The 26203-nt window shown below is 38.1% G+C and overlaps 1 protein-coding gene across 1 annotated transcript; it reads left to right on the top strand.

The window, feature by feature from the left end:
- The first annotated feature begins 150 nt into the window (after positions 1–150).
- Positions 151–25765, top strand: SLC40A1 (solute carrier family 40 member 1). Its single transcript, XM_004318533.3, has 8 exons — positions 151–455; positions 946–1013; positions 6664–6823; positions 9057–9172; positions 14747–14873; positions 21136–21378; positions 22326–22979; positions 24134–25765. Exons 1-8 carry the CDS (start codon positions 413–415, stop codon positions 24445–24447), a joined length of 1725 nt encoding a protein of 574 aa, XP_004318581.1. The 5' UTR covers positions 151–412; the 3' UTR covers positions 24448–25765.
- The last annotated feature ends 438 nt before the right edge of the window (positions 25766–26203 follow it).

The raw sequence follows: 26203 nt of genomic DNA on the forward strand, positions 1-26203 counted from the left end.
GGAGGGGCGGCCCGAGCGGCGGCGGCCGGAGCTCCGCCCCAGGCCTCGTATAAGGGCCGGCCTGAGCCGGGCCCGCGGCGGCGGCGGCGGCGGTGGCGGCAGCACAAACAGGGCACCGGACGCAGCTCGGCCGGCCTGTTGAGCCTTCCCACCCGCTTCCATAAGGCTTTGCCTTTCCAACTTCAGCTACAGTGTTGGCTAAGTTTGGAAGGAAGACCCAAAGAAGACCCCCGGGCCGTTTTCCTTTTGTTTTTTTGTGTTTTTTTGGTATAGTTGTCGTCGGAGGCTTTTTGCACAGAGCTGTTGTGTTTTCAACGGTGCTCTCTTCAGTTCCTTGCACTCCTCTTAACAAGCACCTCAGCAGGAGCGGCAGCCGTAGCAGCAGAAGAGCAAGCGGGGGGCGCCTGGTGTCATGACCAGGGCAAGAGAGCAAAACCGCCTGGGAAGATGCTGTGGTGAGTGGACCGAACGCATGTGGTAGAAACAGGTTGCGCAGTGGAGACCGGCACCTCCACGCAGGTTTTGGAGGAATGTGGCTCAGCTGTTAACCAGTGTGATTAGTAGCTCGTTCGACTCATATTTTGTTGGGGGTTAAGGAAGAAAGGCATTTCAAGGTATGGGGAAAGGGGCGTGCACACAGGCAAGGATGGAGAAGTAGACTGGGTAGTTTGGATTATCTTGTCAAAAATAAAATGGAGTTAAAGAATGTTGAAACAAGAGCTTTTTTCACTGTATGTGAAGTTATGCAGTTATTGACCAAGAGGTCGTGCTGAATTTTTCATCGACCCATCAATTTCTAGGTGACTTGATGAAATGTATATGGTTTGCCCCACAAAGTAGTTTTTAATAATTATGTTTAATAAGGACAAATGAGTAAGCATTCCAATCTCAGCTCACTCAAGTGACTAAATACGCTTTTTATCTGCCTACTGTGTGTCTTTGCAGGATCCTTAGCAAACTACCTGACCTCTGCAAAATTCCTTCTCTACCTTGGTCATTCTCTATCTACATGGGTAAGTGAAAATCTACAGTAATTCTTACAACATGCTTGCACAATTTCTTGTTGCCTCTCATTTGGGCCAGTTGTATTAAGCCATCTTGCAGTTTTGTCATGCAGCTAAAGAAATAAATCAACCAAACATACATGCTCTAACAAAAAAGTTATTTTCACCAAAGATATTTTCCCATAGGTGTTAGTAAATGCTATTAATTATTGAGCTGTCATACTTTATGTAGACTGGCAGCTATCCAAAAACAGGATTAACAAGAATAGGACTATTTGCATTGTTTGTAAATTGTATTTTGCATTACAAGGGTTAATAAATGGTAATATCTGCTACTAAGAATGGATGGATGTCTCACGGACCTTCTATTTTTTCACATTTTAAGATATTTCTCTGTTTTCTTCTTTTGTTAAAATTATAAGCTCCAGCCTACTGCGCTATGAAAATACAGTAGAATAGTGGAGTGACTGAGTTAGGCTAAAAATAGCATTCTAAGGTTAATTTAAATATAATTGACCCCAAGAACAAATATCTGAGTGGTGTAAATTCTGGTCTTTTAAAATGTTATCTGTAGCTAGATATGTGTGGAGCATCTCAGTCTATCTTAAAAACCATCATCCAACGAAAATCAGCAACTGACTCATAAGTCTCCCTCTGACTTCTTCCATGGTCTTGGAAGAGTCCCAGTGTTTCTGTGGGCCTGAATTCCTCCATCAACACTCCTCAACCCAAAAGAATAATCCCCAAGGGATGCTAGATGTGTATTTAATTAATGATGATTAGAATCTTTTAAATTAAACAATTGGTCTTACTGTTTAAAAGCAATAAACCTGTGTAAATTCTATTCATGCCTCATGTATGATATTTAATTTGAAAGAACCGTAAGTAAGGGGAAAGAATTTTGAGAGTAAATTTTGTGAATGCTATTTTCTTTTTAAACTGGAAACTTCTTTTGGATCGTTCTTAAGACATGAATGCAAACTATTGTATGAGGAAGTCTGTACCCATGCCCTTGGGAAATTATTAAGCTAAGTTATCAGCTCTTTAAGAAATAGCAGTTCAAAGATGGCTTTTTTAGAAAGGCCAGCTTCTTTCTCCCCAGAGGCTTAGACAGGGATGACTCTGAAAATACATGTAAACAAGGTGGACGTGGCGTGAGTTTCATTTCCAATAACTGATGATTCTGAATAGAAATTGAGTGAAACTACCCTTAATTAATTTAAATCCAATTAAATTGTTCTTCCAATTTAATTCAGTAAGTATTAAGTATTTTAAAAACCCCAGTAAGTGATGGAGATAGTATCTGAAATTCTCACCTTGTGGTCTGGACCTATCTCTTAGGGGAAGAAGGTGCCTAACTTCCAAACACTGATTAAGTTTAAGGTTTACGCGACCTTTCGTTATTAGATTGGCAGGTCAGATTTGCCAAAGGAGTGGAACTGTGGTTGTTCCCGGAGGATCTTTTTTGTCATGAATGGAAAACACAAGAAAAGTGACAGATGCTTACTCCAGTCTTACAGTAAATTGAGCAAAAGGAGTTCTTGTGGGAAACTTGGATTAAAACAAAACAAAACAAAACACAGCAATTGTAGTCGTGTAAGTTGTAGTGGATTTTCACTTATTGTAGAGGAGTGTAAAAGAGGAATGCTCTCTAATTCAATTTTTGAGTTTTGTCTCCTGTTTGACACTTTGCCTGATTTTATTACAACAAAAGATGTCTGCTTATTTATTATATATGTATATACATTCATATGCATGCCTCTCTATGCATTACCCTACTGACTCTGCCGAGTCATGGTTTCCTATACACTTGAGTATAGAGGTGTTAGGGTAGAAGGTTATATTGCATTAGGTTTGTGTGAGGTTGAATACTTTTTATTTCTGACTTCATTTCTTTCTGCCAGTGGATCAATATATTTTACTCTATACTACTGGAATACAAAGTATGGTAAGAAGTGGATCCTGTCATCAAGGAGCTTATCATATAATTCAGGTTGGGCTTTAAAAAAATATATCTAATTACAAAAGAATAACTAACAGTGTAAGGCAGTGAAAAAGGGTGGCCAGTGCTGATATCTTCTGCATTATGCTACGGACTGTCTCCATTTATATGCCGTATGTCTGCATGGTGCCCGATCTTACTTCCTTGGGTTTCTCTCATAGGTCTTTAACTACTTCATGCAAAATGCCACCTTCCTGCCCCACCCTACTGCATTTTTCCTCATAGCATTTATACCACCTGACCTATTCTAGATTCGTTTTTGGTCTCTGTTCACTGGGATGCAAGCAGCATGAAAGCATGAATCTTGATTTTTGCGCACTGCTGAATCTCTAGTGCCTGCAGTATTGCTGAGTACATAGTAGCCTCTCAAAAAGTATTCAGTGCATTAATGACTGTGATCATTCATTCCCAGACATTCATTTGGCCTTTGGCTCTCAGTGCACTGGAGGTAGATGAACATGTAAACAAATCTTCAAAGTATGATGAGAGCTTGTGGGTGGGCAGGAAATGGATGTTAGGAAGGAACGGCTGGGTGGGCCTGAGATTGCACTTAGTCAACCTTTACAGAGAGTTTACCTGATTCTTGGGCTTTGTGAGTGTAGAGTCTGTTACTTCCTAAAGCCTAAACCCTTTGGAAATTGGGGCAAGTGGAGCAGTTTTTGTTTGTTTGTTTTTTAATTAATTTATTTTATTTTTGGCTGCACTGGGTCTTTGTTGCTGTGCACGGGCTTTCTCTAGTTGCGGCGAGGGGGGGCTACTCTTTGTAGCGATGCTCAGGCTTCTCATTGCAGTGGCTTCTCTTGTTGCAGAACACAGGCTCTAGGTACGCAGGCTTCAGTAGTTGTGGCACGTGGACTCAGTAGTAGTGGCTTGTGGGAACACAGGCTTAGTTGCTCTGTGGCATGTGGGATCTTCCCGGACCAGGGCTCAAACCTCTGTCCCCTGCATTGGCAGTTGGATTCTTAACCACTGAGCCACCAGGGAAGTCCCAAGTGGAGCAGTTTTATTCCTGTCCATCAAGGAGGAGGCATGCCATACAGGCATAAGCAAGAGAGAAAACTTTCATTTCGTAGCACTTATTTCAAGTCCTGCTTTAAAGCGAAAAAATAAAACAACAAAGAAAGAAAGAAGCACCTACTGTATAGCACAGGGAACTATATTCAATATCCTGTGATAAACCATAATGGAAAAGAATATGGAAAAGAGCACATAACTGAATCACTTTGCTGTACACCAGAAACTAACACAACATTGTAAATCAACTATACTTCAATAAAAATAAATTTTTTTCAAAAAGGAAGAAGCAATAGTAGTGGGATAATATTTCTTATTCTTTATGTTAAGAAAGAGGAAATTCGCTCATGGAGGCAACCTATCATTTGAGGCATTCATATGTTTTTGTCTTTTCAGAGGAATAGAGATTAGGATAAAGTACCTCCCCTCACCTCATGCCATTTTATTCTAATCAAATCTAAATTTGTTTCTCATGTTAAAGATTAAGAAAATAGCTTAATTTGTTATTCTTACTGACTTTTTTTTTTTTTTTTTTTTGCGGTACGCGGGCCTCTCACTGTTGTGGCCTCTTCCGTTGCGGAGCACAGGCTCCGGACGCGCAGGCTCAGCGGCCATGGCTCACGGGCCCAGCCGCTCCGCGGCATGTGGCATCTTCCCGGACCGGGGCGCGAACCCTTGTCCCCTGCATCGGCAGGCGGACTGTCAACCACTGCGCCACCAGGGAAGCCCCAATTCTTATTGACATTTTTATCTTAATGTGTAAACTTGTCTTTTTATTGGTTACAAATTGTATGTGTATATATATTTTTAGTCATTTAGTACAAGGGTATTTGAAATGGAATTCCAATGTAAATGGAAAAGATTTCTATTTTCAAAGCAAACTTTAAAAAGCTGTCCCAGAAATATGAAGTATGGTACTGATTAAGCGTCAGACTTCTTGAACATTCATGGAGCAAATCTAATGTAGCAGAACAATATAGTTCATAAATAAGTCTCATTCTGTACTCATTTACAGCCGGGATCCACTGCATATCCACTCCTTTGTTGATTCCACAGTTATTTGTTGTGTTTCTACTCTGGGCTGTGCACCGTGCTGAGGGTTGAGAGTGCAGAAGGTTCTAGAGCTCACATTCCAGACCATCGAGTGAGAATCAGTCTTTCAAGTATGGTATTTCCACTGGCTTCCAGTGTCTGTTTTAACGTTTACTTGGCCATGTTCACCCTCTCCCTCAAGGCCCTAATCTTATGTTAATTTTAAATTGTGGTTCTAAACAATGTTCATAATCCTCTACACCAAAGTTTCTGTACCTTGGCACTATTGACATCTTGGGTTGGATAATTTTTTGTTGTGGGGGACTGTAGATACCAGTAGCAAATCTATCCTCGCAGATGGGACAACCCAAAATAGCGCCAGACATTGCTTAGTGATCCCTAGAGGGTAAAATCACCCCCCACTTGAGAAATACTGGTGTACATGAAGTTTATTGTAAATGATTGCTACAGAATATGCACATCAGTTTAACTTTGGATGCATAAGATTGTTGTCTTGCCTTTATTAAATGCTTAAAAGCATTTGCCATACTAGGATAATACTTTGCTCCTTACGCATTAAATTTGTCAGGAGGATGTTAAGAGACGTTGGAAGGAACTAGGAGTGTAGTACTTCTTCCAATCCATAAGGAGCCTAGCCTGGGAATTCAGTTTCCTGTAGTGATTTCTTAGGGATAGGTTATGATAGAACATTGTTGTCCTGTTTTAGGTTAACCTAACAAGTCAGGAATGGAGCCTAAAAGCTCATAACAAGGTCCATTATAGATTTCTTACACATTAATTTGCCTGACTCATTTAAAAGCTTCTGTTATTCCACATTTTGCAGCAATGAATTCCAAAATTCCCTGTATACTCTGGAGTGAAGAAATAGTTTTTTTCCCCTTTCAAAACTCGTCTGTGTTGAAAATAACTACTGCGTCGAAAATAACTAAATAACTACTTATGTATTGATTTCTAACATCTTCATTCATATGGTGCCAGAATTTGCGCATATTAACTTCATCTTTCTGATTGTTCTGCTGTTTTATGACTTTGAAATTTATTTATGAAAATAGAACATAGATTTTAGAATGTTAGAGATAAAAGAAACTTGAGAGGTCATATAGTCCATTCTTACCATTTTACAAATTGGGAAACTGGCTCTTTCTTGACATTCAAGGCATAACTGATATTTGTAAACTATACTTGTTTCATTCTGGTTCAATAGCAAACTCCTTTATGCCTTTCAAATCAGGATAGGTAAATCCCAGGCCTGGCTAGAAACCTGATACAAAAAGGAACAGGTTTTATCTCAAAAAAACCTCCTTGGGCTTGGAAACTGTATTTTTTTCTAGAATGATAGGGAGTACGTTTGTTTCATTAACATCATGCTTTTTTCGAGTTTACTTAGTATCTGGGCAAGAATATTTTCCATTGTGCCAGGACAAACAGTTTTAACACCTGACTACGTTCAATCCATAGAGGAATTGTTGACTTTGAGAATCTCATAATGTAGCCGGAAAGTGCCCTTTTGTTAAGGAAGCAACTTCTTGAGTATAATTGACTAGCAATGTACAACGTTTTATCAGAACCTTTTATCTTCTCTTATTCAAGGGGGATCGGATGTGGCACTTTGCAGTGTCTGTGTTTCTGGTAGAGCTCTATGGAAACAGCCTTCTCTTGACTGCAGTCTACGGGCTGGTGGTGGCAGGGTCTGTTCTGGTCCTAGGAGCCATCATTGGTGATTGGGTGGATAAGAATGCCAGACTTAAAGGTGAGTGGTGTTATAAAAGCCTTTGTGTTTGTGGGACTAGTGCCTGAGCTAGAGAGAAACCTCTGTGACTAACCCACTTTGCGTCTGCAGCCGCCACCTGAGTGATGGGGTGCTCAGTGGCAGCACCTCTGCATGGAGGGTCCTGGGGCTCCTGCCCAAAGTTGGGATGCCAGGATACTGAGTTTATAGATTTTGTGGGGTATCTTTTTTGGCTGTTCGTAAATTACAAATGTTAATGATTAACACTGTGGCACTTTTCTGCGAACCATGTTAAACATTAAGAGTTTACCTAACTCTGGCATCCTTTAACCATGACTTGCACTGGAGTTCGTTTAATGTGACGTTCCTGGGACAGCTTTAACATCTATCCTCTGGGTTACTGTGTTTTATATAGGCAGGTATGTAGGGGAAGTGAAAACAATGGATTCAGAAAAGAATACCTGAGTCTGGATCACAGAGAGCTGAAGTATACATTTTTGAAGAAAAAAGAAGAAGTGATAATATATTAACATTTATTCTAGAGCATTAATACTGAAATCATTAAGTATTGTATAGGAAAGAGAGAAAGTGAATGAACAGTTTAATTATTCAGAATATAAGGGCAATTTGGATAATAATTCAGGGCAAAATTTTCCTTAGTTCCTCAGTTGATAATGCTAAGACCTGGCCATGTCTATCCTAGACACTGGGGAAAGACTGAGGTGTCTGTTTCTTTCAGTGCAGGATAACTGCCCCCGGATAGAGAGCAACTGGATTATCAAATTCCAGGACTTGATGCTATTAGTAAAATGGCCAAGATGGACATTTTTCTATTTTGAGAATCGATAGACCAAAACACATATAGAAAAAGGTTTTGTATCCTGGAAAAACAATTTCTACTTCTTTACATCATTATACATAGGAACGTGGGAATGTTATACATAGAGACTTTTAACCTTATGACTGTTGAGCACTGAAATTGTAGTTTAGGATAGAACGTTGAGTTGGATGAAGAAGAGTGTGGTGGGATAGCAATCTTGCACTTATCCTATGTAATCAACTCATCTGACAACCTCCATGAAAATCTTCTTTGATGTCTCTAGGCTGAGTTAACCACAGACACTTTTTTTTCCTGCACTCCCATGAAGCTTTGTTAATACCTCTGCTATTGCACTTATGCTCTTATAATTATCCTTTCACATGTCTACCTTTCCTCTAGTCTGTGGGGTCCTGAAAGCCAAGAACCTCACTCAGGTGATATTTAATAGCCTTGTGCAATGAATGAATGAGTTATATGTTGGGATTTTATTTCAAATTAATTTCAGAAAGCAGTTTGTTTTGTCTCAAGGCTTTGATATAATGTTCCAAGCCAGAATGAGCTTTACTGTCCTTAAAGGCAAGAGCTGTAATTATACCTTACATATACAACCCTCTGTATTTTTCAAAGTGCTTTCAAAGTATTTTATTTGAGCATCAAAATGACCCCGTAAAGTAAGGAAGGCAGGTATGTATTATATCCTCGCCTTATAGACACAGGCATAAGAGATATTAAGTATTCTTCCCTAGATCATCTTCCCTCGTGAGTGGCAGAGAAAAGACTACAAGGTGTCCTTACCTGGTATCCTAACCTGTCCTTACGCCAGCCCTTTATCTACATGGGTGCCTCAGTCTCAGGAAGTTGGCATTTTCTGTGAGAAAAGGTGTAGTTTAGAATTTCATAACAATGCAAATAACTTTAGTAAAAGGAACACACTGCTGCTTTATTCTTGGCAATTTTTTTATATGTCCTTCCTATTTATCCATACGATCTTACCAAGTTCAGCCTGCCTTCTAGGAGGTTATGGATTCCATGACCTCTTACTTAACCTCCTCCATAACCTCCTACATGTTCTTATTTTTGCCTAAGCTACAAAGCCCTGAAAGGTGGATCTTGTTTATGTAGTTAATATAGTTCTGTTTATGACAGTAAACTTTAAAGTGAATAAACTGTGAAAATGAAAATGTGGTCATTATGAATGGCTTCAACTAACAGGAAAAATGAGGGGTAGTTCTTTATTCTGTCTGCAAGTTTTACTGGTCTGATGTGGTATGCTGGGCCCTACTGGAAATAGTTGAGGCAGAATTTACTTCAGGAATATTTTTATTTCTTATAGTAATTTGCATATGTATTAATACAGTAGAACAGTGATGTATGGATAAAAACATCTCCTTTGAGATGTTTTGGTGTATGAACTTTGTTTCTCTCTCTGTATAGTGGCCCAGACTTCACTGGTGATCCAGAATGTTTCGGTCATCCTGTGTGGAATCATCCTGATGATGGTTTTCTTACATAAAAAAGACCTTCTGACCATGTACCATGGATGGGTTCTTGTAAGTTCTCAACAAGATTCTTGATGGTAGAAAATTGAATGTCTGTTAGTGGTAAAAGATGAAAACTCTTTGAGGGAGTGTCTTTTCACAAATAGGGCCTGTTAATTTTTTTTTTTAGTAACTGTATATTTACAAATTTAAAGATACCAGAAATAAATGGAAGTCAGAGAAAAAAACAGCATGGAAATTAGAACATGTTCAGAATGGAAAGATAATTTTTAAAATTTAAACATAGCGTGTCAAAACCAGTAGGATACTTTTTTTTTGTAATATTTGAAGATAATTTTATTAGTAGTATTACTAAAGAACAGTGATATTTTCAGTCTGTAGTCAAAGTATTTCCTTCCGCTTTGTTGAATGATTATTGTGTGTAAGTTGTATTAGATGCATTTGAATGATAGAAAAATGATTCAAGTGTGGATCCTGTAGGGAGATTAGATGTGACACATAATAACTATGATACATGGTAGCATGATTAAGTGCCTTCGAGAAAAATGGAGTTCTGGGTTGGCCATTTAGGTGGGCCTTGAAAATAGGATGTTATTCTCCCAAGATTTCATTATGAAATATTTCAAACATTCAGCAAAGTTAGAAGAATTCTCCACTGAACACCCATATACGTACCACTTAGTTTCTACTTCTGCCATTTTATTATACTTGCTTTATCATATATTTATCCATTGGCACATCCATCTTCCCATCAATCCCTCTTCGTTTTTAAAATTTATTTTTGGAATGATGGACTGGCATTCATAAAGGCATGAAAATAGGGGAAGCACAGTTTCTCTGAGTGATGGATGTATGCAACACACAGAGAAGGTTTGAAAAGTGTAGGAAGGAGAGTTTCTATTGTCAGACTGAACTTGGACTTTATATACATTATGAAAATAATATTGTGCTATAGACCAAGTTTTTCTATGAGAGTGTATGTTTGTTTTTGTAATATAAGAAATTATAAAAATAGTATTACATTTTTCATTTTTTAAATGCAATTTCTCAGAAACATGTTTATGTGTAAAATAGAGTATGGAATGCAGTGTAAAGACAATGTGCTGCATTTGATTGAAAACTGATATACAGAATTTGGTAATGCAGGGAACAGATTACATAATTGACTTAATGCAACTAGTAGACATTTATAAGATGTTTAGATTTTTGCTTGGTTTGTTCTTTTTTTTTTTTTTCTAACAGCAGGTTCTTATTAGTTATCCATTTTATACATATTAGTGTATACATGTCAATCCCAATCTCCCAATTCATCACACCACAACCACCAACCCCTGACGCCACCGCTTTCCTTCCTTGGTGTCCACGTTTGTTCTCTACATCTGTGTCTCAATTTCCGCCCTGCAAACCGGTTCATCTGTACCATTTTCTAGGTTCCACATATCTGTATTAATATATGATATTTGTTTTTCTCTTTCTGACTTACTTCACTCTGTATGACAGTCTCTAGATTCATCCATGTCTCTACAAATGACCCAATTTCATTCCTTTTTATGGCTAATATTCCATTGTATATATGTACCACATCTTCTTTATCCATTTATTTGTTGATGGGCATTTAAGTTGCTTCCATGACGTGGCTATTGTAAATAGTGCTGCAATGCACTATTTGATTTATGGTTTTCTCTGGGTATATGCCCAGTAGCGGGATTGCTGGGTCATATGGCAATTCTGTTTTTAGTTTTCTAAGGAACCTCCATACTGCTCTCCAAAGTGGCTGTATCAATTTACATTCCCACCAACAGTGCAAGAGGGTTCCCTTTTCTCCACACCCTCTCCAGCATTTGTTGTTTGTAGATTTTCTAATGATGCCCATTCTAACTGGTGTGAGGTGATACCTCATTGTATTTTTTTTTCTGTACGCGGGGCTCTCACTGTTGTGGCCTCTCCCATTGCGGAGCACAGGCTCCGGACGCACAGGCTCAGTGACCATGACTCACAGGCCCAGCTGCTCCGCGGCAGTAGGATCTTCCTGGACCAGGGCACGACCCCGTGTCCCCTGCATTGGCAGGCGGACTCTCAACCACTGCGCCACCGGGGAAGCCCCTCATTGTAGTTTTGATTTGCATTTCTCTAATAATTAGTGATGTTGAGCAGCTTTTCATGTGCTTCTTGGCCATCTGTATGTCTTCTTTGGAGAAATGTCTATTTAGGTGTTCTGCCCATTTTTGGATTGGGTTGTTTGTTTCTTTAATATTAAGCTGCATGAGCTGTTTATATATTTTGGAGATTAATCCTTTGTCCATTTGCAAATATTTTCTCCCACTCTGAGGCTTGTCTTTTTGTGTTGTTTGTAGTTTCCTTTGCTTTGCAAAAGCTTGTAAGTTTCATTAGGTCCCATTTGTTTATTTTTGTTTTTATTTCCATTACTCTGGGAGGTGGATCAAAAAAGATGTTGCTGTGATTTATGTAAAAGAGTGTTCTTCCTAAGTTTTCCTCTAAGAGTTTTATAGTGTCTGGTCTTACATTTAGGTCTCTAATGCATTTTGAGTTTATTTTTGTGTATGGTGTTAAGGAGTGTTCTAATTTCATTCTTTTACATGTAGCTGTCCAGTTTTCCCAGCACCACTTATTGAAGAGACTGTCTTTTCTTCATTGTATATCCTTGCCTCCTAGTCATAGATTAGTTGACCATAGGTACATGGATTTATCTCTGGGCTTTCTATCTTGTTCCATTGATCTATATTTCTGTTTTTGTGCCAGTACCATATTGTCTTGATTACTGTAGCTTTGTAGTATAGTCTGAAGTCAGGGAATCCGATTCCTCCAGCTCCATTTTTTTCCCTCAAGACCACTTTGGCTATTTGGGGTCTTTTGTGTCTCCATACAAATTTTAAGATTTTTTTGTTCTAGTTCTGTAAAAAATGCCACTGGTAATTTGATAGGGATTGCATTGAATCTGTAGATTGCTTTGGGTAGTGTAGTCATTTTCACAGTATTGATTCTTCCAATCCAAGAACATGGAATATCTCTCCATCTGTTGGTATCATCTTTAATTTCTTTCATCAGTGTCTTATAGGTTTCTGCATACAGGTCTTTTGTGTCCCTAGGTAGGTTTATTCCTAGGTATTTTATTCTTTTTGTTGCAATGGTAAATGGGAGTGTTTCCTTAATTTTCCTCTCAGATTTTTCATCATTAGTGTATAGGAATGCAAGAGATTTCTGCACATTAATTTTGTATCCTGCAACTTTACCAAATTCATTGATTAGCTCTAGAAGTTTTCTGTTAGCATCTTTAGGATTCTCTATGTATAGTATCATGTCATCTGCAAACAGTGACAGTTTTACTTCTTTTCCAATTTGTATTCCTTTTATTTCTTTTTCTTCTCTTATTGCCGTGACTAGGACTTTCAAAACTATGTTGAATAATAGTGGTGAGGGTGGACATCCTTGTCTTGTTCCTGTTCTTAGAGGAAATGCTTTCAGTTTTTCACCATTGAGATTCATGTTTGCTGTGGGTTTGTCGTATATGGCCTTTATTATGTTGAGGTAGGTTCCCTCTATGCCCACTTTCTGGAGAGTTTTTATCATAAATGGGTGTTGAATTTTGTCAAAAGCTTTTTCTGCATCTATTGAGATGTTCATATGGTTTTTCTTCTTCAATTTGTTAATATGGTGTATCACATTGATTGATTTGCATATATTGAAGAATCCTTGCATCCCTGGGATAAATCCTACTTGATCATGGTGTATGATCCTTTTATTGTGTTGTTGGATTCTGTTTGTTAGTATTTTGTTGAGGAGTTTTGAATCTATATTCATCAGTGATATTGGTCTGTAATTTTCTTTTTTTGTAGTATCTTTGTCTGGTTTTGGTATCAGGGTGATGATGGCCTCAGAGAATGAGTTTGGGAGTGTTCCTTCCTCGGCAATGTTTTGGAAGAGTTTGAGAAGGATAGGTGTTAGCTCGTCTCTAAATGTTTGATAGAATTCACCTGTGAAGCCATCTGGTCCTGGATTTTGTTTGTTAGAAGATTTTTATTCACAGTTTCAATTTCATTACTTGTGATTGGTCTGTTCATATTTTCTATTTCTTCCTGGTTCAGTCTTGGAAGTTTATACCTTTCTAAGAATTAGGGCCTGTTAATTTTTATCTCTGTGTCTATTTTAATATCCCCTACCATTTTTGTCTTGTTTTGTCTTTTGGCCCTTAACAGGCTTTCATTAAGTATTGTTTGAATTTAAATTTCATTCTATTGGTTGTTTTCGTGTTTGTTTTGTTTTATTTTTTTATTTATTTTTGGCTGCATTGGGTCTTCGTTGCTGTGTGCGGGCTTTCTCTAGTTGCGGAGAGCGGGGGCTACTCTTTGTTGTGGTGCCTGTTAATTTTTATCTCTGTGTCTATTTTAATATCCCCTACCATTTTTGTCTTGTTTTGTCTTTTGGCCCTTAACAGGCTTTCATTAAGTATTGTTTGAATTTAAATTTCATTCTATTGGTTGTTTTCGTGTTTGTTTTGTTTTATTTTTTTATTTATTTTTGGCTGCATTGGGTCTTCGTTGCTGTGTGCGGGCTTTCTCTAGTTGCGGAGAGCGGGGGCTACTCTTTGTTGTGGTGCATGGGCTTCTCATTGCGGTGGCTTCTCTTGTTGTGGAGTACAGGCTCTAGAGCGCAGGCTCAATAGTTGTGGCGCATGGGCTTAGTTGCTCTGCGGCATGTGGGATCTTTCCGGACTAGAGCTTGAACCCATGTCCCCTGCATTGGCAGGCAGTTTCTTAACCACTGAACCACCAGGGAAGCCCCTTCCTGTTTGTTTTTTAATGGCAGTTCTAAGAGTTTATTACATAAATCAGTTGCTAGTTTTAAGCTCAGTAGTATTAACCTGTAATTTTTTCACACCATTTAAGAAATGGTATATATATATGTATATAAATCAGTCATGATTGTGTTCTCCTAATAATAAGTGGTATTTCTGTTTGAGGACGTGGACTAGATAACTTCCCACACTCTGATTTCATGATAGCTTGATGGAAAAGAGGAGAGAGATGGGTGTAGTGGAAAGCAGTGAATTTGATGTTCCTATTTAATCTGCTTAGGTATATTTGGATTGATATTGTAGAGTTTCAAAGCCAGGTAGGACAAGAAATATTCTAGTCTATTGCCTTCATTTTGTTGATGAAAAAAGTAAGACAAAGTGATGATAGCTGATTGCCCATTGTCATGCAACTGGAAAGTGTCAGCACTCTGATTTAAATTCAAGTCTTCTCACTTCCCCGTCACTGTTTTTTCCAAAGGACATATTTGTGGGGAAAATTAAAAACCACCCCTATGTTAACACTTTATGATAACTATGTGACATAAATGTGCATATGACTATTAAAATTTTTTGTATTATGCGTACCACACATGATACAGATTAGAAAGACATTATGCCCTTTAACTTGACAACTGGTGTTTATTGTTTCATGTGTACAAAGTAGAATGATTTCTTATGATTTTATGAAATGAAATTAAAATAAAAATTTTATTATTATGTTACCAAAGACCATTTTAAACTATATTGTACAGTGAGGTAGGTACAGTATGGTAAAACTGACATTTTAATAATTTTTTCCTGTAATTCCTTAGACTTCATGCTATATCCTGATCATCACTATTGCAAATATTGCAAACCTGGCCAGTACTGCTACTGCAATCACAATCCAAAGGGATTGGATTGTTGTTGTTGCAGGAAACGACAGAAGCAAACTAGCAGGTAATTTGCTTTTCTCTTTCTACCAAATGGGTTTTATCAGGATTCACTTTAAATCAGTGGTAGTAAATGAAGCTTAAGCCTTTTTCTCCGAGTACTTTTTAAGAATAATAAATTGAAGTCATAGTCTTTTTCTTACAACATTATCTGTCTCAGTGCAAAGATTTACCTCACTGTTATGAAGCTAATTTATAGGATAGTGACCTTCTCTTTTATTCTATGCAAACCTGAAATAGAAGAACATTTCTTTTGAGCTCTTTCTTTGAAATTCTGTTAACTGTTTCTAAATGTTTTCTTAATACTTAGAACAGTGAAAATCTGACTTGTGATTTTAACAGTCATACTGTGGATATTATTACCCGTACTTACTGGTTATACTATGGATATTGTGTTTATCCAAACAAATGGAAACAACTTAATTCTAGGAGAGACTCTAGAAGTGAATTCCTTCAACTTTAAAGCCATAATTGGTAACTTTTATTACATTATGTGTGGTGTTATGTAACTGCTATTATGAATACTAAAGAAATACAGGATAGAACATGGGTTTTTAAAAAGCTTGCATCTTAGTTGTCCATTGGAAACATATACAAGAGGAGCAAAGAAAGTCTGAAGAGTGCTTACAAAGCAACACGTCAATTACCTCAAGATTACTTGGGCTCAGAATGACCTACCTCACTCGATATTCCCCACCTGCCCCCCAGTACAGCACCCAGACACAACTTGGATTGAAATTACACAGAGTAAAGGAGGAAGGCTACACCTATCTACCGATCAGGTCAGCTGAGTCAACTCTGCTGGTCATTGAGATAATGGGTATCACAAACACATTTCCCAACCATCCTGACTGACAAGGAAACCATTCCTGATGACTTCAGTGGCTTATCAGGACACAGAGGCAAGATTGAGTACGGGGGTCAGCAAGCAACTTTGTTTGACTAGACACGTGGTTTCAAAAAAAAAAAAAATGGTAGAAAGGAGGTTGAGAGAAAGGGTACAAAATCTGTGGAAGGTCTAAATGAAGAAAATGAAGGATTTGCTTAAAAGTCATCACTTTGTGGTAGCAGTAATAATACTGCTCCAGATAGAAATACCACAGTGATTTTAGAGGATGGTGAGTGTGGAAGATGAATTTATTAACACATGTGAGTCTGGATTGCAGGAAATTCTCTCTGGAGCTAAAGTAGTGATTCTCACTGATTTTTCTTCCTGTGATCATTTACTAATAGGAAATAATTCCATCTCTCTTTTTTGTCACGTGGAATTAAAAGATAAGACTTTGTCCTTTTTTTTTTTTTTTGGTGTTTTTTCCCTGTTATTTACTTTCTCTTTTAGTGTGCAATTTTACAGATGTAATACATGTCCATGTTTTAAAATTCAAAGGGCACAAAAAAGGTATATTTTGAAAACAGATCATATATATATCTGTTGAAATGTATTTGGGGAAAAAAGTGGCTTTTAAGATGATTTTCTTTCTCACATAACTTTCTGGGATCTTTCTGACTACAAAGTGATATTCCAGAAAAATAACAAAAATATGACTGGCCATTTCTCAGCTGTCCTTTATTTGAGGAATTATTGCAGAGTGGAAAAATCCAGGCTAACCAGTCTATTTTCTAACCTTCTGGAGTTTCTCAAATTTAAGAAAGGAAGTAAGCTGCCTGTTGAACTCTTGTCCACTACAAATTAGCTTAGGAAGCGGTGCTGTTTCAAATCCAGCCCCTAGAACGGGTCAGTAGCCTAATGAAGGAAAACTTCCATGTTGTTTTTCCTCAGGTTTTGACCTCCATGTTTGTTTTAAAATTAATTAAAAACCATGCTTCAAAACAGGAAACAGAAACTTCTTCCATCCCGAGGGTCAGCAAGGCTCTAACCATGGGTTTTTGGTACCATTCCTGTTAGAATGCAGAGTTACAGAACAGAAAAAAAGGAGGAGGGTAAAGGAAAAGTAGAAGAGAAATTGTTGAGGTTGCCAGCAAAGACTGTTAGAAACCAAGCAGGAGACGGGGCAGGGTGTGCGTTGTGAGGTGTGTGGGGGGGGGGGGGGGCGGGGGGGGTGATGGGGGAGGGGTGTGCCCATAAAGAGGGAAGGTTGTGAGCTGGATGCTAATTGCTCCCATTTCCTCATCCCAATGTTTCTTGATTTCAGAGTAGTTTTTAAAATTGGAAGTTGTATCACCGAGGGTAAAGAACAAGAGAAATTTTCCCTGGAAGGTTGAAAAGTTTTATAACTCCAGTGGCATCAGGTCAAAATATAGCTGTTACCATCTAATTTAGACAGCTCGAGGAAAGATGCTCGTTTCCCACATGAATACTGTTAATTAATCTGTTAACTAATTTGTCTAGGTACTTGATTTAGTGTTTTATTAAAACATTCTTTGGAGCCATGACCCTTAACCTGTCAAACCTTTCTGAAACTCATTTCCTTTGCCTGAGTTTTTATTCCATCTGTTGTTTTATTTTCTTCTTCATTTCCTTTGTTAATCACTTTTTATTAATAGCTTCTGAGGTTTTTCTTGTCCACCATTCTAATGAAACATCTACTGGTTGGCTTGATCAAGTACGACAGATAACTTTCTTGTTTGAACTCTATTGACTGAAAATTGATTTCATATTTGAGGTAGACAAACCTGCTAGCTACTATTTGCTCAGCAAATCTGTTTTTTATTATTATTCTATGAGATGTAATATACCTTTTATAATAGTAAGTAGTTACTGAATGTCATGCTCTGTGCCACAGCTGTAGCTGAAAACAGTTAAATTGGAATTAAATGAGCACAGATTTGTGTGTTTGCGTAAGAATAAATACAAACCTGCAAAAAGAATATGTTTACACATTCAGAGGACCATTTCTTCTCTAGGCTGTTAACAGTAAAATGATTGGGTCTTTTTCAAAATTATTATTTCATTCATTCTGCTTCAGAAAAATAAAATCTGTTTTCTGACACTACATTACATCTAAACATTATTAGCTTCCTGAGATAGAAATTTCTAAATTCTAAATAAAAGATAGAAATTTGTGGCATTAGGAAGCTTCATGAGCACTTGAAAATGGAGGTAGTGAAAGATTAACAAATCATTTTAACTAAATTTTGTTTTTGTTCTGGGGCCTTCAGATCCAAGAGTATATTTTCATTAGTACTTGATTTTTGGATTCAGATTACTGAGTTATTTGGATCAATTCTACACTTCCCTGTTAGGAACTTATTAGTAGGGGCAGATGGAAGTTAATGAGGCCATGGCAAAAAATGGCTGTGTGTAAGATCAATGAAAACCGCCTTTGCCTCTCAAGCGAAAGGTGAAATATGTCAAAGTTCTCCTGTTATCATATAAGCATTCTGCACACATAGGACTAATTGGAAGGCAGTTGAGGACCAGGAAGAACTAGAGAAAGAATAATGGCAGTTTTCTATTAATGTACTTATTAGTCACATACTGCTTTTCCCTTAAAGCACCCCACATGATTGATGAGGACTTGTCTCAATAATTTTCACTCTACTCCGTGAGATAGAGAATGAGAAAGTAGGTTATTTTCTTGACTTCCTCTCCTTTATTCATCTTGTCCTCTACTCTGACTCAGCTACATTCCCATGGTCATACCCTAGACCTTGGTATCACCACTAAACCCTCCCTTTTCATAATCTCAATCTCCAGCATCCAAGACTTGAACCTCCTGTCTTTCCAGCTCACTCCTCCTGGTACCCCAGCCATGCTCCAACCTGGTTGGCACCTACAAGCCATTAATTCCACGACCTTTTTACTGCTCATGACCTTTCTTGTCTCTCCTCCTTACCCAGCTTAAATTCCAAGGTCAGTTGTTCCACCCATTTGAATGCCTCCTAGTGTATACCCTCAGCTCACTTGGCCTCCTCTCCTTTTGTCACTTTCCCTTCGTAAGACCCTGCTTAAATCCAGCTCTCCACAGTAGCACATGGCTGGTAAAAAACGTACAACTTTGCTGTCTCTTAAAGCTCATGACCATTGGGTTCAAGTTGGCCCTCTCATGCTGCCAGATGATCATACTATTTTCTTTGGTCCCTTCCTTCTCCCACTTTCCTAAAGCACTATTTCTCACTTTCTCCTTTCTCCTCATACATTTAGTACCTCCTCTCCCATCCTCACTTTCACTGATGACGTTGCTTTGTATTCTACTGAGAAAATGGAAAAATGAGGAGAGAACTTTCGTGTGCTCCCACCTTCACATCACTCTTCCTACTTGTACCTGAGACCGTTTACGTGACCTGCACTGTTGAATTGCTTGCGTTCCTAAGAACAGCTCTGCCACTTGTGCAGTAGATTCAGATTCCATCCCTTCTCATCTACTGTATCATTTGCATCAGCATATAAACATGCTATAACTTTTCTCATCTTAAAAATCCCTGTCTTTACCCCTCTGTCACCCCATTTCTTTGTCCTTCTTTTGAACAAAACTTAACAAAAAGAAATATCTTTGCTCACTCTTTCCAATTTCTTTCCTTGGTCAGGGCCTTGCTTTCCATAATGCCAGGGGGGCAACATTCACGTTGTGAATCCAGGGGGTGCCACTCACTTAAAATATAATAGAAATGGTGTCCCCTGGAGTTGGCACCAATCTCTTAAACCAACTTCAATCAGGCATTTGCCCTTACTGCTCCACCAGAACTATTCTTTTTGAGGTCCTCAGTACCTTCCATGTGACCTATCTAGAGCTGATTGTCAGTGCTCCTTTTCGTTGACTTACCAGCGTCACTTACCAGTTGATTATTCCCCTCTCTTTGAAACACTCTTACCTCTTGGCTTCTAGGACACCCTGCTCTCCTGTTTTTTCTCCTCTTTTGCTGATTCCTCCTCATCTTCGTGACCTCTGAACATTGGCATGCCCAGGACTCAGTCCTCAGACCTTGTCTCTTCTCATCTACCCTCACTCCCCTGGTGATCTCATCCGGTGTCATTGCTTCAAAACTCAAGCTGCCGATGACTCCCAAATCTGGCACATGCTTCTTCCCTAGACCCCAGACCTGTATGACTAACTGTCTGCTTGACGGGGCCTCTAGAGATGTATCAGTATCTCTAGAACCAGATGCTTATTCTTTTGTCCAAAACCTGATTCTTCTGAAGTCTTGTCTTTCTCAGTAAGTGGAAACTCTGTCCTTCCAATAGTTGCTCAGGGTAAAAACTTTAATACTTCTCTTTCTGTCACATAGCATACCTAATCTGTTTTCAAGCTTCTTGATTCTGCTTTAAAGTACATCCAGTATCTACTTCTCCACTTCCATTGCTACTGTCCTGCTCCATGCCACGTCATCTCCTGCCTGTCTCCCTGCCTCTGTGCTTGTCTACACCCCCCCCACACACACTTACTTTACACTGTTTTCTCATCACAGCAGCCAAAATAAACCTTTAAAAATATGTCCCGTGATACCACCTCTCTGTACCTTAACTTCCAAAGGCTTCCTGAGTCATTCAGTGTAAAAACTGAAGTTTGAGTAACAGACTAAGACCTTACATGATTGGGCCAATCTTCTCTCCTCTCTGACCGCATCTCTTCCTATCCTCTCCCTTCCTCACTCTGCTCCAGCCCTACTGGCCTGCTCGCTGTTCCTCTGGGCAAACTCCTCCTGCCCCAGGACTTTTGCACTTCCCTTGGTCTGGAATCGTCTTTTCCCTGATATCCGGATGACTCACTCTTTTGCCTCCTGCTGCTTCACGTCTCTGCTGTGATGCTCTCTTTTTTTCAGTGAGTTCTTCCCTGACCTTGCCATATATAAAACTGAAATTTCTCCCTTCCCCTGAGCACTCTCTATGCCCTTTTTTTCTGCTTTATTTTTCACTACAATATTTCATGAACATCTGACATGCTCTATATTTACATGCTTGTTGATTTATTATTTTTGTTTTCCCTTGGGAGTGTAAACTTCATGAAGACAGGGAAGGATATTCTTCATTTTTTGCTATGGTGCCGGAATGGTGCCTAGCTCATAATAGGCATTTAATAAATGCTTGTTGAAATAAATGAATGTAGAGTTACTATCGAATTCATTTCTTAAAAGCTGATGTCAGGCTCATTTATATAATCCCAAGGGAATCACCATTTTTGAGGCAAATTTAATATGATTTGATCCAAACAACAAATGATTTTCTAACAAAATGGTTTGCTTGCAGAATGCTTTTAGAAGTTTGCATCTTAGGAGTCTATACTCTTAGTTTATGAGTTGTATTATGTAAGTGGGCAGTCTCTCTTTGATAGATTTGCACACTTATCTGCCTCTTTCGCCTGCCTTTGTAGATATGAATGCTACAATACGAAGGATTGACCAGTTAACCAACATCTTGGCCCCCATGGCTGTAGGCCAGATTATGACATTTGGCTCCCCAGTCATTGGCTGTGGTTTCATTTCGGGATGGAATTTGGTATCCATGTGTGTGGAGTACTTTCTGCTCTGGAAAGTTTATCAGAAAACCCCTGCTCTAGCTGTGAAAGCTGCTCCTAAAGAGGAAACTGAGTTGAAACAGCTGAATGTATACAAAGGTAAACTCAACAAAATGTTTAATCCCTTTATTCTTTTTTTTTTTTTTTTTTTTTTTTTTTTGCGGTACGCAAGCATGTGGGATCTTCCTGGACCGGGGCACGAACCCGTGTCCCCTGCATCGGCAGGTGGACTCTCAATCACTGCGCCACCAGGGAAGCCCCCCTTTATTCTTATTTTCAGACCTTAAACATTGGTTAAGGCCGAAATCATTTTGAATTTATATCACGTTTAGTTGCCACTGAAGGCCTGCATGAGGTTAAATATATCAATGTGGTAGTAAGTCAGAACCCAGGCTCTTGACGGTCCCAGGAGCAACTCTGGGTTGAACCTCAAGGAGTTGGAATGGGACCCCTGACCCTTTTCCTTAACAGGAACAGCAGACACAGAGGGGCAATTCATTGAGGGAGGGCTGGACAAAATTGAGCCATAGGAATGGGAAGAACAGTAGGAGAAAGAGAACAAGAGAATTCCTAGGAGTCTATAAAGAAGGGAGTTAACACGCCATTTGTAAGACAGTGGAAGGGAGTGAGGATATGAGGTGGGCATTTTTCAAGAAGAGAAGAGGAAGTTGGTCTTCTGAACAAATGTAATCTTAAAATGGTCCCAGAAAATAAGATTCTGTGTTTCCCCAGACAATTATTATATGTTATCTGATCTGTTTTCCTGCTGTTTACTTTGGTGGGATTATAATTTCTGAGAGAGAGGGGAAGAGAGGAGGGGAGAAGTATCAATAGTATTTGTTTCTTTAACATAAATACTTGGAGATTGTTCCTTGGCTGGAATTCTTAGATGAGTAAAAGAAAATACATTTTATATTGTAGTAGCCAAGGGTATCCAAGGGTGATACCCTCCACGGGTGAGGGAGAGGGGAGAAGAAAAAATACTAAGATAGTTGGCTTTTTCCCCCATGTCCCCTCCCTCAAAGAATAATGTCTTTTATTAACAGAAACTGAGCCAAAATCCCTGGAGGGAACTCATCTAATGGGTGAGAAAGACCCTGACATCCATGAACTTGAACATGAGCAAGAGCTAAGTTGTGCCTCCCAGATGGCTGAGCCCTTCCGCACCTTCCGAGATGGATGGGTCTCCTATTACAACCAGCCGGTGTTCCTGGCAGGCATGGGTCTTGCTTTCCTCTATATGACTGTCCTGGGCTTTGATTGCATCACTACAGGGTACGCCTACACTCAGGGGCTGAGCGGGTCCATCCTCAGTATTTTGATGGGAGCGTCAGCCGTAACTGGAATAATGGGAACTGTGGCTTTTACATGGCTACGTCACAGATATGGCCTGGTTCGGACTGGTCTGATCTCAGGATTTGCACAGCTTTCCTGTTTGATCTTGTGTGTGATCTCCGTGTTCATGCCTGGAAGCCCCTTGGACTTGTCTGTTTCTCCTTTTGAAGATATCCGTTCTAGGTTCATTCAAACAGAACCACTTTCAATTACACCTACAAAAATATCTGAAATCATCTCTACAACTGATATGCACATGTCAAACGGATCTGATCCTGCTAACATTGTCCCAGAGATGAGTCCTAAATCTGTGCCTATAATCTCTGTCAGTCTGCTGTTCGCAGGCGTCATTGCTGCTAGAATCGGTAAGAAATCTCTTTTTGTATATTAATGAACTAAAGTGCCTTTTTGCAGTGTGGTTTCAGATAATTCAACAGTAAGTGGTCTAAAATATTCCCTGAATGTTAATTTAAGCAAGATCTACTATTTATCCTTATGTATAATCCAGTCACTTATTATGAAATTTTTATTTTATAGTTTAAAAAATCTATATTTGTGTGTGTGTGTATGTATGTATACCTTCTTAAAACATGGTTAGGCCTTGAAAATTTTTACTAAATGGATATCTTACTCTTTTAATGTAGTTTACTTAATTTTTCAAAAGATATTATCAATAATAATTATACTTTTAGTAATTTAGAGTCTTTATATTGCTATAACTTTACCAAAAGGACTGTAATTTAACAAATATGTCAATGGGACAAGGTAAAAAAAAAAGCCGTTGGGGTTTAAATTAAAAAAAAAAAAGACAGTAGTTAGGGAAAAAGAAATCCTTCAAAGGTCTTCTCTAGCTGACATTTGTTTATTGTGTACTTTGCCAAACAAATGGATTTTACAGCTCTGGAAGGAAACATAATGTAAAGACCTCTTACAAAGTAAAATTTAAGGAATCATTAATAGAGTACTGATGAATTATCTCTGCCTGAAATCGTTCTTGAAATGAAACCATATTTATCCTGTGATACAAAGCAGTTCATTAATTTATCAAAGACATTAATATTTAAGCAAGACAGCTTTATTGTAGGGGCTTTAGAACCCAAACAGTAAATGTATTAATGGTTTAAAGTTTCCTTACACTTCAACGATAACAATATATTAGGTCTACTCATTTTAAACTTTAAAAATACTAGTAATTTTAATAGGATTTATTATGTCTCTGATTTCAGAGTTTTGCTTTCACAGTATGAATAATCACAGAAAAACAGAATTAAGAAGTTTGTATTTTAGACGTACTTTTGTCTTGTGGCTGTAAAAACAATTTCTTGAAACAATTTAACTCAGTGTTTATTAATGAAAAATAATTCTCTAAGGCTAGGCTATGATAAATATACATATGGTGACTTGAAGGTAATAGGGTTAAGTATGTATTTTGCACATGTCAACAGATTTTTAATCTGTAAATCTGAAATGTACAGCTATAAGTTAAAATTAAGTCTCTAAAAACTATCTTTTATTATAGGTCTTTGGTCCTTTGATTTAACTGTGACACAGTTGCTGCAAGAAAATGTAGTCGAATCTGAGAGAGGCATTATAAATGGTGTACAGAACTCCATGAACTATCTTCTTGATCTTCTGCATTTCATCATGGTCATCCTGGCTCCAAATCCTGAAGCTTTTGGCTTGCTCGTATTGATTTCAGTCTCTTTTGTGGCAATGGGCCACATCATGTATTTCCGATTTGCCCAGAAATCTCTGGGCTCCCAACTTTTTGTCTGTGGTCATAGTGATAAAGAAGTTACAGATGCAAATCAAACTAATACATCGGATGTGTAAGACAGTTTAACTGTTGCTATCCCTGTTACTAGGTTATGTAGAGCACATGTGCCTATTTTGTACTTCAGAATTCCAATAAATGGCTCGGTGTCTCTCTCTGGTTTTACCACAGCTATACCTTGAGGGCTAAAAGCTAGTTAGGAAACTTGAGCCAGCAGAAATGAGCTGGTTAATTTCCCTTATATTTAAGGGTGGAAAAAAAATAGAGAAAGGAAAACTCAGTTTAAATATGGAGACTAAAATAGTAACACTGATTTTCCCTATTTCTCATGAGTAAGTAAAATTTTATATAAAAGAGTGATTAGTCATGTGAATTAAGTTATTCTTTGGCAGATTTTTATTATCTGTACTAGAATTCAGGTATGTCAGTTTTCCCTAACACTCTTGTTCAAGTCTAGCTAATTTACTTTTTAAAAAAATCTTATTCTCAGTTATATTATAAAAACAAATTCTCTTCCAAGTTTGAAGATTAAAATTTGATAACCAGTATTATCCTTATTGATCCGATTGATGTTAAGGGATTTACCTCTATGTGGAAAAATGAAATACTTAACTAGAATTCTCTAATAGGGTTTATGGTTTAACTTTAGAGACCACCTTTGTATTTTTCTTATCAGCTAGGGCAAAATATTGTATTAAGCATATGTAACACTTCATAAAATGGCTATTGTGTAAGCTGAAGATAGAAGCAAAGCTTTAGAGTAGATTTATAACACAGTGAATGCATGAGGACTTCAAACATGCCAGTGGTTCGGCCATAGAAACTAGAAGTTAAAAGTCACACGAAGGGCAAGTTCTGGATTTAACTCACGTTGCTATCCTTAATGATCTCTGTCGTGGAATATGAGGGAATTAGCCTTCAGCCTGGCAAGTTAAATGTAGAAAGCAAGCCCAAACTTGGAAAGGTTTTGTTTTATAAATCATTTGATTTACTTTTAACATGCTTGGTAGAGCATTTTTACTTTTACTCTTTTGTACCCAGGAGTTATTTTTACCTAGTTGTAGAGCAAGACTGTTCATAAATGTATCCCTTTCAAACATCTTTGAGAAAAATGGAGGAAAAAAAAAACCCTTTTGTATATATATTTTACAAGCAAAAACTGTTTTACAAGTCATTTTGCAACATGCCAGTACCAGTGGGGTACTTTGCCTTAACTGTTCATGCACTTTCATGGAGACTGCAATATGTTGCTCTGAGCACTTTCTTTATCCTTGAGGTTTAATCTTTTTCTCCTTTCTATAGTATGACATAATGATTTGCTATGTTGTAAAATCTTTGTAAAATATTTCTGTATAAAAACATTTTAAAAAATCTTGATTTCTTTTTCCTTAATTGCATTCCCCATTTGTTTAATATTGCTTTTGTTACAGAACATCTGTTTTGGGTAACATCTGTTTCTCTCTAAAGGCCTACAGTTTCATAATAATTCACAGTTTTAGATTTGTCTCCCTGCTTATATGTCTAGTTTATGGTGGCTTGGATAAAAGTATAGTAAACACGAGGCCCAGGACTCATTCTTTGACTTTGAAGAGGTCACTTTAAGCTCTCTTGAGTTGTTTTCTCTTCTGTAAATTGGAGATGATATTATAAAACCAACCCTACCTACCTCCCAACTTCCCTGATTGAGTCAAGTGAGATAATTCTTGTAGAAGCACTTTGTGGGCTATAAGACAAAGTTGTAGTGTTACTAGAAGTTGGATCTAACTAATGACAGGGAGTTAAAGATAGGTTCCTCATGATCGGCCAGAAAGAGTA

This window comes from Tursiops truncatus, chromosome 7 (assembly GCF_011762595.2).
Source record: "Tursiops truncatus isolate mTurTru1 chromosome 7, mTurTru1.mat.Y, whole genome shotgun sequence".
NCBI classification, from domain to species: Eukaryota; Metazoa; Chordata; class Mammalia; order Artiodactyla; family Delphinidae; genus Tursiops; species Tursiops truncatus.

Excerpts from the sequence above, each read along its gene's own strand:
- SLC40A1 (XM_004318533.3), top strand. The coding sequence starts at position 413 with ATGACCAGGGCAAGAGAGCAAAACCGCCTGGGAAGATGCTGTG. Across the intron at positions 456-945 it reads CCGCCTGGGAAGATGCTGTG|GATCCTTAGCAAACTACCTG; the intron begins GTGAGTGGACCG and ends GTGTCTTTGCAG. Across the intron at positions 6,824-9,056 it reads TAAGAATGCCAGACTTAAAG|TGGCCCAGACTTCACTGGTG; the intron begins GTGAGTGGTGTT and ends CTCTCTGTATAG.